We start from the raw sequence: 14,068 nt of genomic DNA, 5'->3' as shown, positions 1-14,068 counted from the left end.
CACACACACACACACACACACACACACACACACACCAAAAAAAACAAAACAAAAGCCGGAAAGCACCTTCCCACCTAGTACCAGACCAAAAAACCCCAAACAGACCCCCAAACCAAAAGAACATCAACAAGTGTAAGAAACCCCTTCAAAAGCGTTCCCAGTCCATGACCTAAGGACATTGAGACTCATAGATTGCTTGAAGGCTGTGTGCTCAGTACAGCTAGTCGAGGTTTCTATGGCTGTGAAACACCATGACCAGAGGAACTCGGGGCAGAAAGGGTGATTTGGCTTACACTTCTGTACCACTGTTCATCTTGAAGGAAGTCAGGACAGGAACTGTAGCAGCGTAGGAACCTCGGGGCAGGAGCTGATGCAGAGGCCGTGGAGGGGTGCTGCCTACTGGCCTGCTCCTCATGACTTGCTCATCATGCTTTCTTATAGAACCTAGGTCTATCAGCCCAGGGATGGCACCACCCAAAATGGGCTTTTCCATCCTCACCAATTAATAAAATGCCCTATAGGCTTGCCGACAGCCAGACCTTATGGAGGAGGCATTTTTCCGAATAGCATGTGTCAAGTTGACATAAAACTAGCCAGTACACCTAGTTAGGCTTGTCTCTGCGATCGACTTGGCCTGTGCTTTTTCACTTGTTTCAGAGGGAGATTCATTGTATGGTTGATAGGGGATAGCTTGTCCATGCCTAATCAGAAAATACTAAAACTGGAAAAACAGTACCAGTTCTCAAGAGCCTTGGGTTTCGGAGCATTTAGATTTTGGGGTTTTTAGGTTAGAAGTGCTCAGCTAGTGAAGTCTACTCAAATATTCTAAAATCTGAGATGCTCGATGCTCTTGTTCTCAAGTATTTCAGCTCAGTGTTCTTCTGAACTGTCCGTGGAGGATGCTTGAGTGGCGATTTTTTCCGTTGTAATAACTGTGGTAAAAGAGCAGTAGGGGGTCAGAGACACTGACCGGCCTGGGTAAGGAAGAACTCTGTGCAAGTGAGGGGCCAGGCTAGATTAGTTCTTCTGTAAGGACCAGTGATGTAGAAGTAGTTGTAAGTTGAGGCTTGGGGAGTTATGTGCTCCGGTAGACCAGACAGATGCTATGACCTTCGATGCTGCTGCCATGGAGCTCAGCCGTCATAGCATCTGCAGTATACATACCAGGGAGCGCTTCATTTATAGAGCAGATGGTGCGAGCTCGGACTCAGCCTCAGCCTCAGCCTGCCATCTGTTGGCTTTTTCCTAGTTTAGATTATTAGGGGGGTCAGAATTCTGTAGATGGAGTGTCTACCCCATTTCCTAGCTCAGCAGTAGTCATTGAAAAGGAAATGGAAACAATTGCAAATCTCAAGAAAGGTTTTTTTCTATTATCTTATTGCAAAAGGAAATTTTCCTTATCTCGAGCATACATTTGTTTAGCCTCCTCCTTCGGTGGTCTTTATTATTTAGATCAAATTCTGCTCACAGAATTTAGCATAGCAGTACAAGTTTTATTGGGAAATGTACTTACAAGTGAAATTAATTAAAAAGTTGTAACCTCTGCTTTATGCTCCATTAAAAATGTGTCCTAAGGCTAGGATGTGTAAAATATTTGCCTAACATACATGAGGTTCTAGATGTGTATCACAATCTTATAATAAAATACCACAATATTGTAATAAAATGCATAAATATAAAATTTGTCCTAAAAACAAACTTTTAGCTCATACTTGTAGAATTAGAATATAGATTCAGATACTACTCCCTTTTCCATAGCAAATGGAAGCCAATTACCATGGTACATGCCTGTAGTCTCAATATTTGGGAGGCTGAGAGGCAAGATGCTCTCAAGTTGGAGGCCAGTCTGGGCTACTTGGTAAGATTCTGCCTCTAAATACACATGTGCACACACACACACACACACACACACACACACACACACACACACACGACCTGAATCTATCGATTGCCACTATCTAGTTTTACCTGTACATCAGGAACCTGGGCTTTTGCAGGTTCATGTCTGAAGTAATCTATACACTGAGGTTTTGAGTGAAAAGAAAGTATTTTACTTCACAGACCTTAGGAAGATAGAAACAACAGTTGTGTTTCATGTACATTCATGAGGAACCTTCAGAGGTGGGAGTGTGCTTCCCCTTTTCCATCACAGCCATTTACTTTAAATTGTAAGTTGTAGAGTGAACTGTCTACCCTGCATTATTAGGGTATTGGGAAGCCATCTTGCAATGTAGGCCATTGTAGGAAACCCTTTCGGTTGTGGGCTGCTGTCCAACTGGCTGTCCTGTATTTGTTTCAAGAAATCAGTTTATGAGACATTTTAACATTAATTATGATTTATCTCATTATAACTGATGTCATTTTTGGTTATTGCATAGCATTATTGGTTTTAGGTTGGAATTTGGCAAAAGGAAACAGCTTGGATTTAATAGGTTATCTGAATGAATAAATGATTAGGGTGGATTAAACACTGGAAATGTGTTATTTTGAGACAAACTTTCATACAAGGAGACTGGTTTAACTTAGAATACATCATGATAGTAATCCAGTATATTTGAACTTTTATTTGATATCATATTTGGAAATTTTGCAGTGTCTGTAATATTTTGCCTTCATTAGTGACATGTATGTGCTCTGTAAGTTTCTTTTCTCTCTCTTAGCTGTTGTGTAGCAAAACAAATCCATTTGATTTTCCTCATGAGCTCTCATGGGAACTTGCATTGCATGTGATTTATCACTGCTCTGCACAAAAGGTGCTTTCTAAAGGACATAAATGTGAGCCCTTTTGTGCATAGAACAACCAAGTTGAGGAATTCGAAGGCCCTTCCTCACTTTAGCAGCGAGAAGAGCACCATTCACTCAGTTGTTTATATAAGAGCAGACTACCTCTAGGAGCGTTACTGTGTCAGCTCATCCTAAGAGTGTTACTGTGTCAGCTCATCCTAAGCGCATTTTAGAGTTATGTTACCCACAGCAGCAGAGCATCTGTCCTGCCTGAGTTTGAAGCTGTGTTCTCTTGCAGTTTGGCACTACATTAGCCTGCTCTGATGCAGTCTCTGCCGTCTGTTAGAGGCTGAGCTATACCTGGTCCTACACACTCACACCCCTCACCTTCTCTTCCTGCTTTGAGCTCTCGTGTTTCTAATTACCTTGCTCTGGAAGTTCTGGTTATCCTACCTAAGTAATTACTAAACTTTCTTCTTAGAAAGATATAAGTCATGGTTTAAGCAGCTTGTATCTTGGTTTCAAAGAACATGACAACTCTGTATTTGAGCTTTCACTTTTATGGGTGATCCCTCCCATAAATATAAGAGGAAGTCCTGTTTTGGTGAAAATGAAAGCAAGTATGTTATAAACAAACAAACAAACAAACAAAACCCTTAAAATTCAAGTCTTAGTTGTCTTTCTTAGTTCCATTGACAGTTATGCTTGCTGTTTTTCTTACTGACAGTTGTTGATATACTAATTTGATTCTTTAAAATTATATATCCTAACATGTTAATTATTAGCTGTTCTCTTCTAATTTCAACTTTTTGCATGCTAGGGATTAAAACCTAAGTTTTCTTCCTTAACAAAAAGCTCCTTTGAAATAATTTTAACATAGCTTTTTGCAATCTGTTGTATGTATTGTTTTCTTTTCTTCCACTTTGACCACAAATTCCTTCAGGTCTCCGCTGGTTCATCCTCCAAGCCATGGATGCCGCTCGACTCACAACAGCCCAATTCACACTGCTACTGGCTCACGACTCACTCAGAACTTCTCTGTGTCTGTTCCCACTCTCATCTATACTGGTACGAGACTGCTCAGACGCCAGAGCTGGGGAGAGGCAGGCCACAGGCACAGTGGCTGCAGAGGCAGGCAGGCAGGTAGTGTAGGCAGGTACCTTAGTCTTTGTTTCTTCCCTTTCTTACTTCTAATCCAGCTTCAATGAAGAACTTCTGTTTAGCTGACACAAAGGCTCTGACTGTGGAAGTGAAGGCGTTTTTTCAGCTTCTAGAGTCTCCAGATCCTGTCAGAGCCCCTTGATTGTGTATTGCATTCAGAGAGCCCTCCAGTTGTATTCATATGAACATTTCTGTGTTGTTTAGAATAGAAATTAATACACATCAAAGTGAAGTAGACACTACCACATTGGTTTGCTTATTTTCTTTATGTACCAAGTCTGTAGGGGTTTGAGATAATAGGGTCTGTTTGATTCTGTGGAAGAGGGCTATGGGAAAAACAGGTAAGCAACTGTTTGCATCAAATGCAGTGTTTCAAAAGCTCTACTTATTGTCCCCTTCGCTGTGTTTTTAGCTGTAGCATGCTGATGCTATAGGATAAGGAAACAGTTTTTCTTTCAGAGATACTTATGTGTGTGTAAATATGCAGATAGTTACAGATATTTCCACACACCATTTGTGGCCATCATTTTTGTTTGTAACTTACAAAAACATTTATTTGAAATATTTTGTCATTATTTATTTGTTTTGTTTCTCCTTTTAATATATATATATATATTTTTAGTCCCCATTAGTCTACCATTTCATGCTTCTTTGCTTTTCCACTTGGCTTATTAACTGTTTCAATGCAGACAATACTTATCTGGAGAGTGGTGAATGGTTAAACAGCAGTTCTTTGTCTTTGGCCGGGTTCCCAGCTCCACACTTAAGAAATGACTGCCGGCCCCACCCCAGTTCTTTCCTGATGTTTGGATCATGCTGCCAACTGTCAAGCCCTTTGGCACATGATTGCTTAATATGTCTCCACCTTCTTCTGGCAGGATTCCCTTCAATGAAGATCCCAACCCCAATACTCACTCATCAGGACCCTCAACCCCTCTGAAAAACCAAACTTATTCCTTTTCACCTTCCAAGTCCTACAGCCGGCAGTCCTCCTCTTCTGACACAGATTTGAGTTTGACACCCAAGACTGGTAAGGCGCTTCCACCCACCTTTTGTGTTTCCTCGTAAGAACTTGTTTCTGTTCCTTGCTTGTTAGCTGCCCATCCAAATCTTTCCTCCCGTTTCTGCATTTAAGTTAATGTGAACGCTGATCATTTCAGTTATTAAAGTTAAATTTTTTTGTAGAGACACTATTTTGTTTGGAGAGTGACATTTTAATTTAATTATTGTCGATAGTAAGTTCAGAGTTTAGTTTGGGTGTTGACATTCTTCATTTCATGTTGAAGTAAAGAGGAATGCCATTTTAAAATAAAACATTTGCATAGTAACCCTAGAGGTCTGCAATCAAATTGCAGTTTTGAACCATAATTCCTCTTAAGCAAATGATTAATTTATTTCTTATTCATTTCCATTTCAGCATTTAGTTCTGTATTTTTATTATGGGACTAGTTCAGAACTGGAATGGTTGTATAGTAGTAAAGGCATCTGTTCATCTGCTTTTTGGCTGAAGGTTAGCTCAGTGTAGAGTATTACCTTGAGATTAACTAGAAAACAGAAAAAAAAAATCAAAGAGGAAATGATATTGGTCACATCTATTTGTTAATTTGTTTACGTGCTAACTTAAAAGGTAATATAAATACTGATCATTTCAGTTATTAAAATGATTTTGAGTAGAGGAACTATTTTGTCTGGCGAGTGACGTTTTTAACTGGTTTAGTCATCTTGATGAAGCTTGCGGGGTCAGGCTGCGTGGCTTTGCTGCTTTCTCCTGCTCTCCAGGTTGAACCTGCAGTTTAAATTTCCTCATCCTTGAATAGTTTTCAATTTATTAAATTTATAATTATCCCTTTTTTTGGTATTGTGAATAGTTTCTGGGTTTTTGTTAATGTTTTTTGATAAAATATTCAATTGTCTTCTATGAGAGAATTCAATTTATTTAAACAAAAATTTTTAAAGATTTATATATCTATTATATGTAAGTACACTGTAGCTGTCTTCAGACACCCCAGAAAAGGGCATCAGATCTCATTATGGATGGTTGTGAGTTACCATGTGGTTGCTGGGATTTGAACTCAGGACCTTCAGAAGAGCAGTCAGTGCTCTTAACCACTGAGCCATCTCTCCAGCCCTTAAGTAAAGTTTTAAAGAAAGATTGCAAATGTAGATTTACTAGTTCTAGTATTTTAAGTACTAGAAATAGTTTTCCTATCAGATTGACTAAAACTGTTTTTACTTGTATTACTTTGAATTTATCATCTTTAATAACCTTTAATGTTTTATTTTAGTGTTAGAAGAATATAAAGTGGATCTAGATTTTTTGAAAACAATCAAAACAAAATCTTATTTATTATAAACTTAATTTCTTCCTTTTTTAAAAAAAATAAATTTGATCACAGAATATAAACACTATAAACACCCATTTCTATGTTTTTATTACCATCTCTGTCACACCTCTCTAACATAATTTATTTTGACAGCTACTTTATTTTTTAAGTATATGCTCAGTCTTAACCTATGAAGCCAACTGCAGATCAGAAATCCTTGGGAAAGCATTGTGTCCGTTCCCAGTGCAGGCAGACTTTCCTGCTTCCGTTTTGCCTAGATGACAACACATGAGAACTGCTTTGGGGTCAGCATGTGCACTGTGCTAGGTATTAGAAGTAGTACAGAGACGGTTTAAAATAGGAGGAGGGTATGCGAAGGTTATTTGCAGAGCACACTCCATTCTGTATAAGAAACTAGTATTTGTGAATTTTGTTCCTGGGGTGGTGGTCATGGTTGCCTCAACACCATTTCCCATAGGTGCTGAAGCTGTACTGTATATAATTATGAGTAACAATTAAAAATATGATAACTTGGGAGGTAGAGGCAGGNGGATTTCTGAGTTTGAGGCCAGCCTGATCTACAGAGTGAGTTCCAGAACAGCCAGGGCTACACAGAGAAACCCTGTCTCGAAAAACCAAAAAAAAAAAAAAGAAAAAAAAAGAAAAAGAAAAAGAAAGAAAAGGAAAAGATAGCATTTTATAGTAATGGATGCTGCTTTGGAATGGGACATTTTAACTGTCTGTGCCATAAAAATTGAACCATTGAAATTGTGATGAAATTAAAAAAAAAAAAAGGAGTAAGAGTCTTGCCTTAATGTTCATGCCACTGAGAGCAAGATAGACTTGGGGTAGGATCGTCTCCTCTGCTCCTTTCTATAGGCTGGAGATGACACCCAGCTCATGGTGCATCCTGGAAGCGCTCCACCTCAGCCAGCCTCCTCCTCAGCCCCTGGATACTTGGAGACCAGATCTTACTAAGCTGCTGAGGCTGCTCTCTGCCTTGTGAGCTGGAGCAGCCCCAGTCCCAGTGGAGCTGGGGCTCTGGGTGTGCTCTTATAAACAAGGACATGTGACCGGAGCTGTGCGGCTTTGGTCTGCTCTCTGGACTCTAAGCTACTTTTCAATAATGCTTACTGATTATGTTCTTGTCATACCACAGATAAAGTTTAGAAAGTGGGTTTTTTGTTTTTTGTTTTTGTTTTTTGGCTTTTTCGTTTCTTAATTCTCTCAAAAGGACAAACCTAAAGATTGTACAGTCATAAGTAATGGAAGCTTTCTGACTGGCATCAGATGTGCTAACAAGGACTTTTGTAATACTGGTTCTTAAAACCTTGTTTACGAATGGTGCGACTCTGACGTACGTACCTGTTTACTGACTCTGAGTGCTTTGTTTTTTGTTTTGTTTTCCCACCTTAGTAGCTTGTTGAGCCCCTCACCACCTTTGCATGGTCTGGAGGGGCTTGCCACCTCTCAGCTATGTTGTGGCAGAATCATGTTCTAAACCTTGTAAGCTGAGATTCATGAGCATCCTTTTCTGTCTCTGTCAGTCTTCTGAGAAATAGTAGAAGTTGATTATGATTAACTTACTATTTATAAACTGAGAAGTCAGAAATAGAGCAGTATAAAGGGAGGCCTGAGAAAGTTATTTTTCTATTTATAATGGATTTTTTTGGTTAGTTTTCTTAATTTTTTTTTTACTTTATTAGGATCCAATTTATAACATTTAAAAAAATGAGATTTTAAAAATGTTTTCCCTAAGTTCTCAACTAATAGGAGTGGAATTTTTGAATGCTGGTATAGGTGTATGGCAGAGATTTACACACTTGATTTGGGTAGATTTTACTTTCTTAGGCAGGGTGACTGAATATATTTCTTACAATACACAGGGTATTTGACCTTTATGTGCAAATATCTGTAAATAGTGCTATGGTCACATTAAAGTATGAGACATTTTAGAGGTAAGGTGAAAGGATTAATGTATACGTCAAAACTGGAGAGTAAAAACCTGGCTATTTGGAATTCATAACTCAATACTCTTTGAGTATTTTTTAATGAGTAGCTTATAGCACAAAGATATGCAGTATTAGCTAGTAACATTTTAAGGTACCGAAATTTATTACTTTAAGTCAGTGTTTAGGATTGAAGCCACAAGTTTCTTACCATACAGAGAGTGGTGGTTTTCAGCCATACAAGTTCTTACATGCAGTCAGCCAACCAACCAACCAAAATCAATTGGTGGGCAATCGAAGTATTCGAAGAAGTCAGTCAAAAGTGATGCAGTGCATAAAGTCTTGCTAATGATGTCAAGTTTTTCAATGCCTGCAGAGTTTGGAAGGGCTTTGTTAATTTGGAAGGTGCCCTTGGTTTGCACGTGTTGGCTAGGGCTCTGGCGGGTGGGTTCCTGAGCTCGCTCTCTGCTTGCTCGCTCGTGTTGGTGTGTCTGCATTTGAATCCATGTGATTGTTCTGTTTGCTCTCACTGCTTTCCTTCTCCCGCATTTCTGATCATCTTCTGAATCTACATCTTTGCTACTTTTCCTCCACAGCACCTTACCCACAGGGGCCGGGGGTCCACCTGTGTCCCAGCTCCACCCCTCTCTCTTGTGGTTCCTTTCACCTTAAGTCCCGCCTCTTCTCGGAATCTAGCCTTACCCCTCATCACTCTAGCCTTGTCAGCCCCGTTCTGAGGAAAAGTGTTTCTTTCAGTGAAGAGCTGTTCCTGGCTGCTTCTGGTAGGATCACATTATGTCAGCTTTTTTAATAATCCCTTTGTTTTAAATCATCTTTGAAAACATATTATTTTATACCATAAAGAATGATTGTGTGCTTATATGTCTATTAGTGATTTTTACTGACAGCTTAGCAGAATTACAAATATGTCACTGGAGGTTACTTGATGGGTATTATGAGTATTCACTAAGTTTTATATTTAACAAAGATGGTGTGTCAGGATGTGGCTGTGGATGTTTGCTGTAACTCTCAGGACCAAGGTCTCACTCAGTGTCATTGTAGATGCTCTACTCCCCCCTCTCCATACCTGCTCCATCCACATCAGACCTGTGCCATCCTGTTGCTAAACCAGAAGGCTCCATGAGAAAATTATTCTGTTTGAACCAGTTTAAGTCGCATTTTGGTGCTATTCTTTTATTATACATTTGTTTTCTTTCCACTACATTAATCAAATTATTCTGCTATGTTTCTGGTACTTTATTTATCACTGCAAACTTATCTTTTATTTTGTGATTTTTAATACGCTTCATATAAAGATCTTAGTTTTATTTCCAGTTAGCATTGTGTAGTCTCTAAAAACCTTAAGATTACTGTAAGAAAAACTTTTCTTTTCAGAGAGCAGAATGGGACTACACACATGCTAACCCTTGTTTCCTTATCCAAGAACAGCTAAAAATGTAAACATGAGTTAACTCCTTCCTAAGGCACTGCAGTGAACTTGACTGGATGCATCTTTAGCTTTGAGAGGGTGGGACCCACCCTGGCGCTAGCGTGAGCCATCCATCTCCATAAATCTTGGCCATGCTTGTCCTTGTGTTACTGTCACAACAACAACAACAAATGCTAGGGAAATGTAATATTAGCCTTAAAAATACATCTAAGAGTGAGGAAATAGAGTTCTTTCATCCATGACTATGTACATTTGTGATGTGCTTACACATGTGTGTTGATTTTTGTTAATGAACACATCCCATGTTCAGAGGAGGGCATCAGCAGAGAATAAGCTTCATTCTGAAGGCTAATTTGCTTGTTAGCTTTCCTGTAGTTTTGACATGAGCAGTTAGTGTGTTTCTCCACATATTTCACCAGATGTTTTGATGTGTTTAAATTGTTAGCATAGTAAGAGTTATTCTTTTGGTTATTTTTATTAAAATTATCAACTTATAAATATTGAATATTATCAAAGAATTATTGCCTTATTTTAATATTCTTATTAGAATAAATTGATTGTAAAACTAGCTGTGACCATAACTTTGATGTCTTACTTTAAAGAAAGTTTTAATATAGTAGAGTAAAATACATGTGTTACTTACCATATCAAAATATGTTAACTATGTGATGATTTTTGTGTTTTGACACTGTCTGTGAGGATGAGTGCGATTGAGCTTGCTGTTTTCTAGTAACGTGGTTGGTACTTACGTGCTGATGTCCTATAGGAATGGGCAGTGGTAGTGCTGGAAAAGAAGGGGGGCCCTTTAAAGCGCTTTTACGGCAACAGACCCAGGCGGCGTTGGAGCAGCGGGTAAGAGTCCACTTCCTATTCTCTCCTCACTCTGCTTTTGTGTGCCTGGGCTCCTTCCTGGGTGCTTAAAAGCTTCTGAAAGGTGTGTTTCATCATTAGCTATAATGTTGCAGTTTTAAAGTTCAAATGTATTTAAGATATCAGTAATTTATTCACCAATATTTACCTTTAGTTTGGAAAATTTCTGTAACTTTTCTGTTTTGTAGAGCTACTTAATTTAAAATACTTAAATTGAATTTTAATTTTTCCAATCTTTGATTTAAAATATTTCTTCTGAAAATATCCGTTGAATACTGAAAGCATTTCTAGTTTTCATTAAAGGCGCAATATAGAGTAATGCTCTCTTAAATTGGCGCTGTAGTACGCTGACATTCACCTCTGGCCGTTACTTTTGTCACTGGCCTGTTTATTAGATTTGAGACACAGGTTCTGTTCTTAGTAGATTAAAGTTAAGCGTGACTGTCTAGCCTAATATGGTTTTTGGTTTTGGTTTTGGTTTGGTTTTTTGAGACAGGGTTTCTCTGTGTAGCCCTGGCTGTCCTGGAACTCACTCTGTAGTCCAGGCTGGCCTCGAACTCAGAGATCTGCCTGCCTCTGCCTCCCAAGTGCTGGGATTAAAGGCATGCGCCACCACCGTCTGGCTATATGTTTATTTAATGATCGTTTATAATGTTTATTTAATTTCTTGGGTGGGAAACTGAGTCTAGTTTTTGGATGATTTTTTTCTCTCTCTCTTTATAAACGTCCTTGCAAAGGGAGGATCGCCTCATAGGTTCTGTAGAAGGCGGGTATGTTTCTAAATGTCCGAGAGCCTGTTCCTTGTGCTAGAAGCTTTTCTCCTTTCAATCTTGTTCTCTTAAGTTTTATTTAAGCTTTTAACAACTGTTGCTGGCATTTTCTGAACTTGGCACTGTGAGACTCATGCTCTTTCCTGCTGACGCGGTGCATGGTTCCATGTGTCCTGTCCTGGGCTTCAGACAGAGCTCCAAGCTTTTTTATGTCTGCTTTGGAAGCTGTAAGCACTTAGAGAATTTTATTTTGTGTGTTCATTTTGCACCAGCCCTTGGGAGAGAACAAAGGTGAGACACAGTGAACCCCATCAAAGGTGCACCTCCTTCTGCAGCTTGTTTGATTCTGTGACTGCAGACAGGAAGGATGTTTTTTTATGCTGCAAGTAGATGTACACACACACACACACACACACACACACACACCCACACACCCTTTGGGACAAGGGTAGAGCAAGCAGAGCTGAAGCAGAGGAATAAGTTGAGCTCTACCAGGCCTTGTTTTCCCCAAGTACATGGGATTGACCCAAAGCTCTTGTTAGGTCTTGTTGCTAGGAAAGCATCTTCCCACTGAGCTGGGCCCCAGCCCCACGCCCTGCCCCATTCTTTGTTCTATCCCCAGGTTTTAGCTACGCTTACCTTTCTGACTGCACCATGTCCCTTTTTCCAGGTCTTACCATGTCTACCCACACTCAAGGTGATAGCCTCTTTTTAAAAGTTATTATTCCATATACATTATATATATATATATATATATATATATATATATATATATAATGTATATGGAATAATATGTAAATACAACCTGCTAAGTTTGTTTTTGTTATTTGTATGCGTATGGTTTTAGGGTTGACTACTCGGGGTTGGATAGCCAATAAGTTGGCTTATTCCTGAGAGAAGCTAAGTCTTTGTAGTTGCTTGTAGTTCTTTGTCTAGGAGTAGGACCCATAACACTTTCCCCCTCTGTGTTGGCATGTCCATGACGTTGCTATTGTTCTGGCTTGTTTGTGTTGCTGTTTCTAGGAGAGAGTGTTTCAGCAGACTTGTTGGGCTCTTACAGGTTTTCTGTCTTCTTTCCTTTGAGGTTCTCTGTGTCAGAGAGGCAGGAGCTGTGATGTAGATGTTTCTTTTGGGGCTGGGCTCCCCATGATCCCTCCATGTCCAGTTGTGGTTTTCTGTGATAGGTAGGCTCCATTAGCTGTAAAGAGAGGCTTCATTGCTGAGGAGTGGTAGCTGCACCTGTGTGTATATGGGTTCATTTGTAATTGAGGAACTGTGCTGGCTAATAATGTGGTTCTGGTAGATTGACCTCACTGGGTGGGAAGCGCTAATTCAGATATGATTTTCCTCCTGTGAGTGGGCTTTAAGCCCATTTAGACAGCTGTTGGTTACCACAGCCATGCGAGTGTCACATGGAGGGCCTTTAGGATATCTTGGTGCTGTTCATTGTTTGGGTTATAGGTGTCGCAGCTAGGTACGCCTGTTTAATTTCATCCCTCTTTGCAGCTTGCATAATGTTTTCTGGTACTGTGGAGATTAGATTGCAGGAAAAAAAGAGGCTTTCAGATGCAGCTCAAATCATCCGTGTGTGGAGTTGTAAGTGTGTGGGGTTCCTCAGTAACAGAGGCCCTTCGTTGAGAGACAACCAAGGTCTACATCAGTAGTTTAGATTGCTTTCGGCGTCACTTGGACTGCCCTGATCAAACATTTGAAAGGTGTTTCATGTCTGGTACTGGGGGTTTTGTTAGTCTATGCTTCTCGTAGGGGAGCACTGTCAGGCCAAATGCTTTAACATCTTTAAACTCCTGTGTGTGTGTGTGTGTGTGTGTGTGTGTGTGTGTGTGTGCGTGCGTGTACATATATACACTTATATGTGTGATTTTTAACTCTCAGTATAGAGTATGACTCGGTGTAGTTCTGTCAGCCAGCCTCGGTAGCCTTGGTGGGATTTTCCTCTTTCCTTCTCCATGTGTTCTTACCTTCATTCTTCCAGTCGGAGTCAGTTCCCTGGGCTTTCTGTTTCTCACTTCCTATTATCTCCACCCCTCAGCCCACACCTATGGTCTTCATTCCTTCTTGGCTTCTGTGGTTACTCTTTGTTGTATATTCACATAATATCATCTGAGGATTTGAGGCTAGGGACGTCAGATAGATGAGAACACGTAGGGGCTTTTTGGTGTACATATGGAGGTCAGAGGATGGCTCAAAGGGGTGTCTCTTCTCCTTCCACTGTGCAGGTCAGTGGGATTCAGGTTGTCAGGCTTGGCAGCAAGCACCTCCACCTGCAAGGCCCTCTTGCTGGTCTCTAACGTGCTTTAAACAGTTTAAATCTTGGACGTGTTAATACATTGGACGTACATTACTAGAAGATCTTCATAGGATCAAAAGCAAAGGTGTTGAGGACTATACAGGTTTTGTGTATACTTATGTAAAACTTTCTGTGTGGCCGTCATGGTTTTACATCTGTGCCACTCTTCCATGCAGTTTCCCGTGTTCAGAAGCAGCAGCACAGCAGTGCTGTAAGTCACCTCACACTGCTGTCCCAGTCACCTCTGGCTGTTGCGATACTCTTGATTTCCATCCATGTTTCAGTCTAGGTCACATAGAAACAGTTTCTTTGGACAGGCTTTTGACTCTTCTTAAACAGTTTATCTGCTCTTGCCTTTATTAAGGTAAGGGTCGCTTCTGAGTTCTGACCAGGTTTAGTGTATGGACGCATAGGCACACCATGTGAATGAGTTCTGATCAGGTTTAATGTATGGATGCATATGCACACACCATGTGAATGAGTTCTGATCAGGTTTAATGTATGGACGCATA

General features: G+C 39.9%; 1 protein-coding gene across 14 annotated transcripts in view; it reads left to right on the top strand.

Annotated features, from left to right (window-relative positions):
• Positions 1–14,068, top strand: part of C2cd5 (C2 calcium dependent domain containing 5) — an 83,971-nt gene that overhangs the window by 21,745 nt on the left and 48,158 nt on the right. For 4 of the 14 annotated variants that reach the window (XM_029534164.1, XM_029534149.1, XM_029534118.1 and 1 more), the window contains exons 8-10: positions 3,668–3,792; positions 10,375–10,460; positions 11,216–11,248. In XM_029534164.1, the coding sequence (XP_029390024.1) occupies positions 3,668–3,792; positions 10,375–10,460; positions 11,216–11,248 (244 nt within the window). Of the gene's footprint in view, positions 1–3,667; positions 3,793–4,763; positions 4,916–8,754; positions 8,941–10,374; positions 10,461–11,215; positions 11,249–14,068 lie in introns of all 14 variants that reach the window. The other 10 variants (XM_021191810.1, XM_021191808.1, XM_021191812.1 and 7 more) reach the window with 4 other exon arrangements.

Source organism: Mus pahari, chromosome 2 (genome assembly GCF_900095145.1).
Source record: "Mus pahari chromosome 2, PAHARI_EIJ_v1.1, whole genome shotgun sequence".
NCBI classification, from domain to species: domain Eukaryota; kingdom Metazoa; phylum Chordata; class Mammalia; order Rodentia; family Muridae; genus Mus; species Mus pahari.
This window is presented reverse-complemented; position numbering and strand designations above follow the sequence as displayed.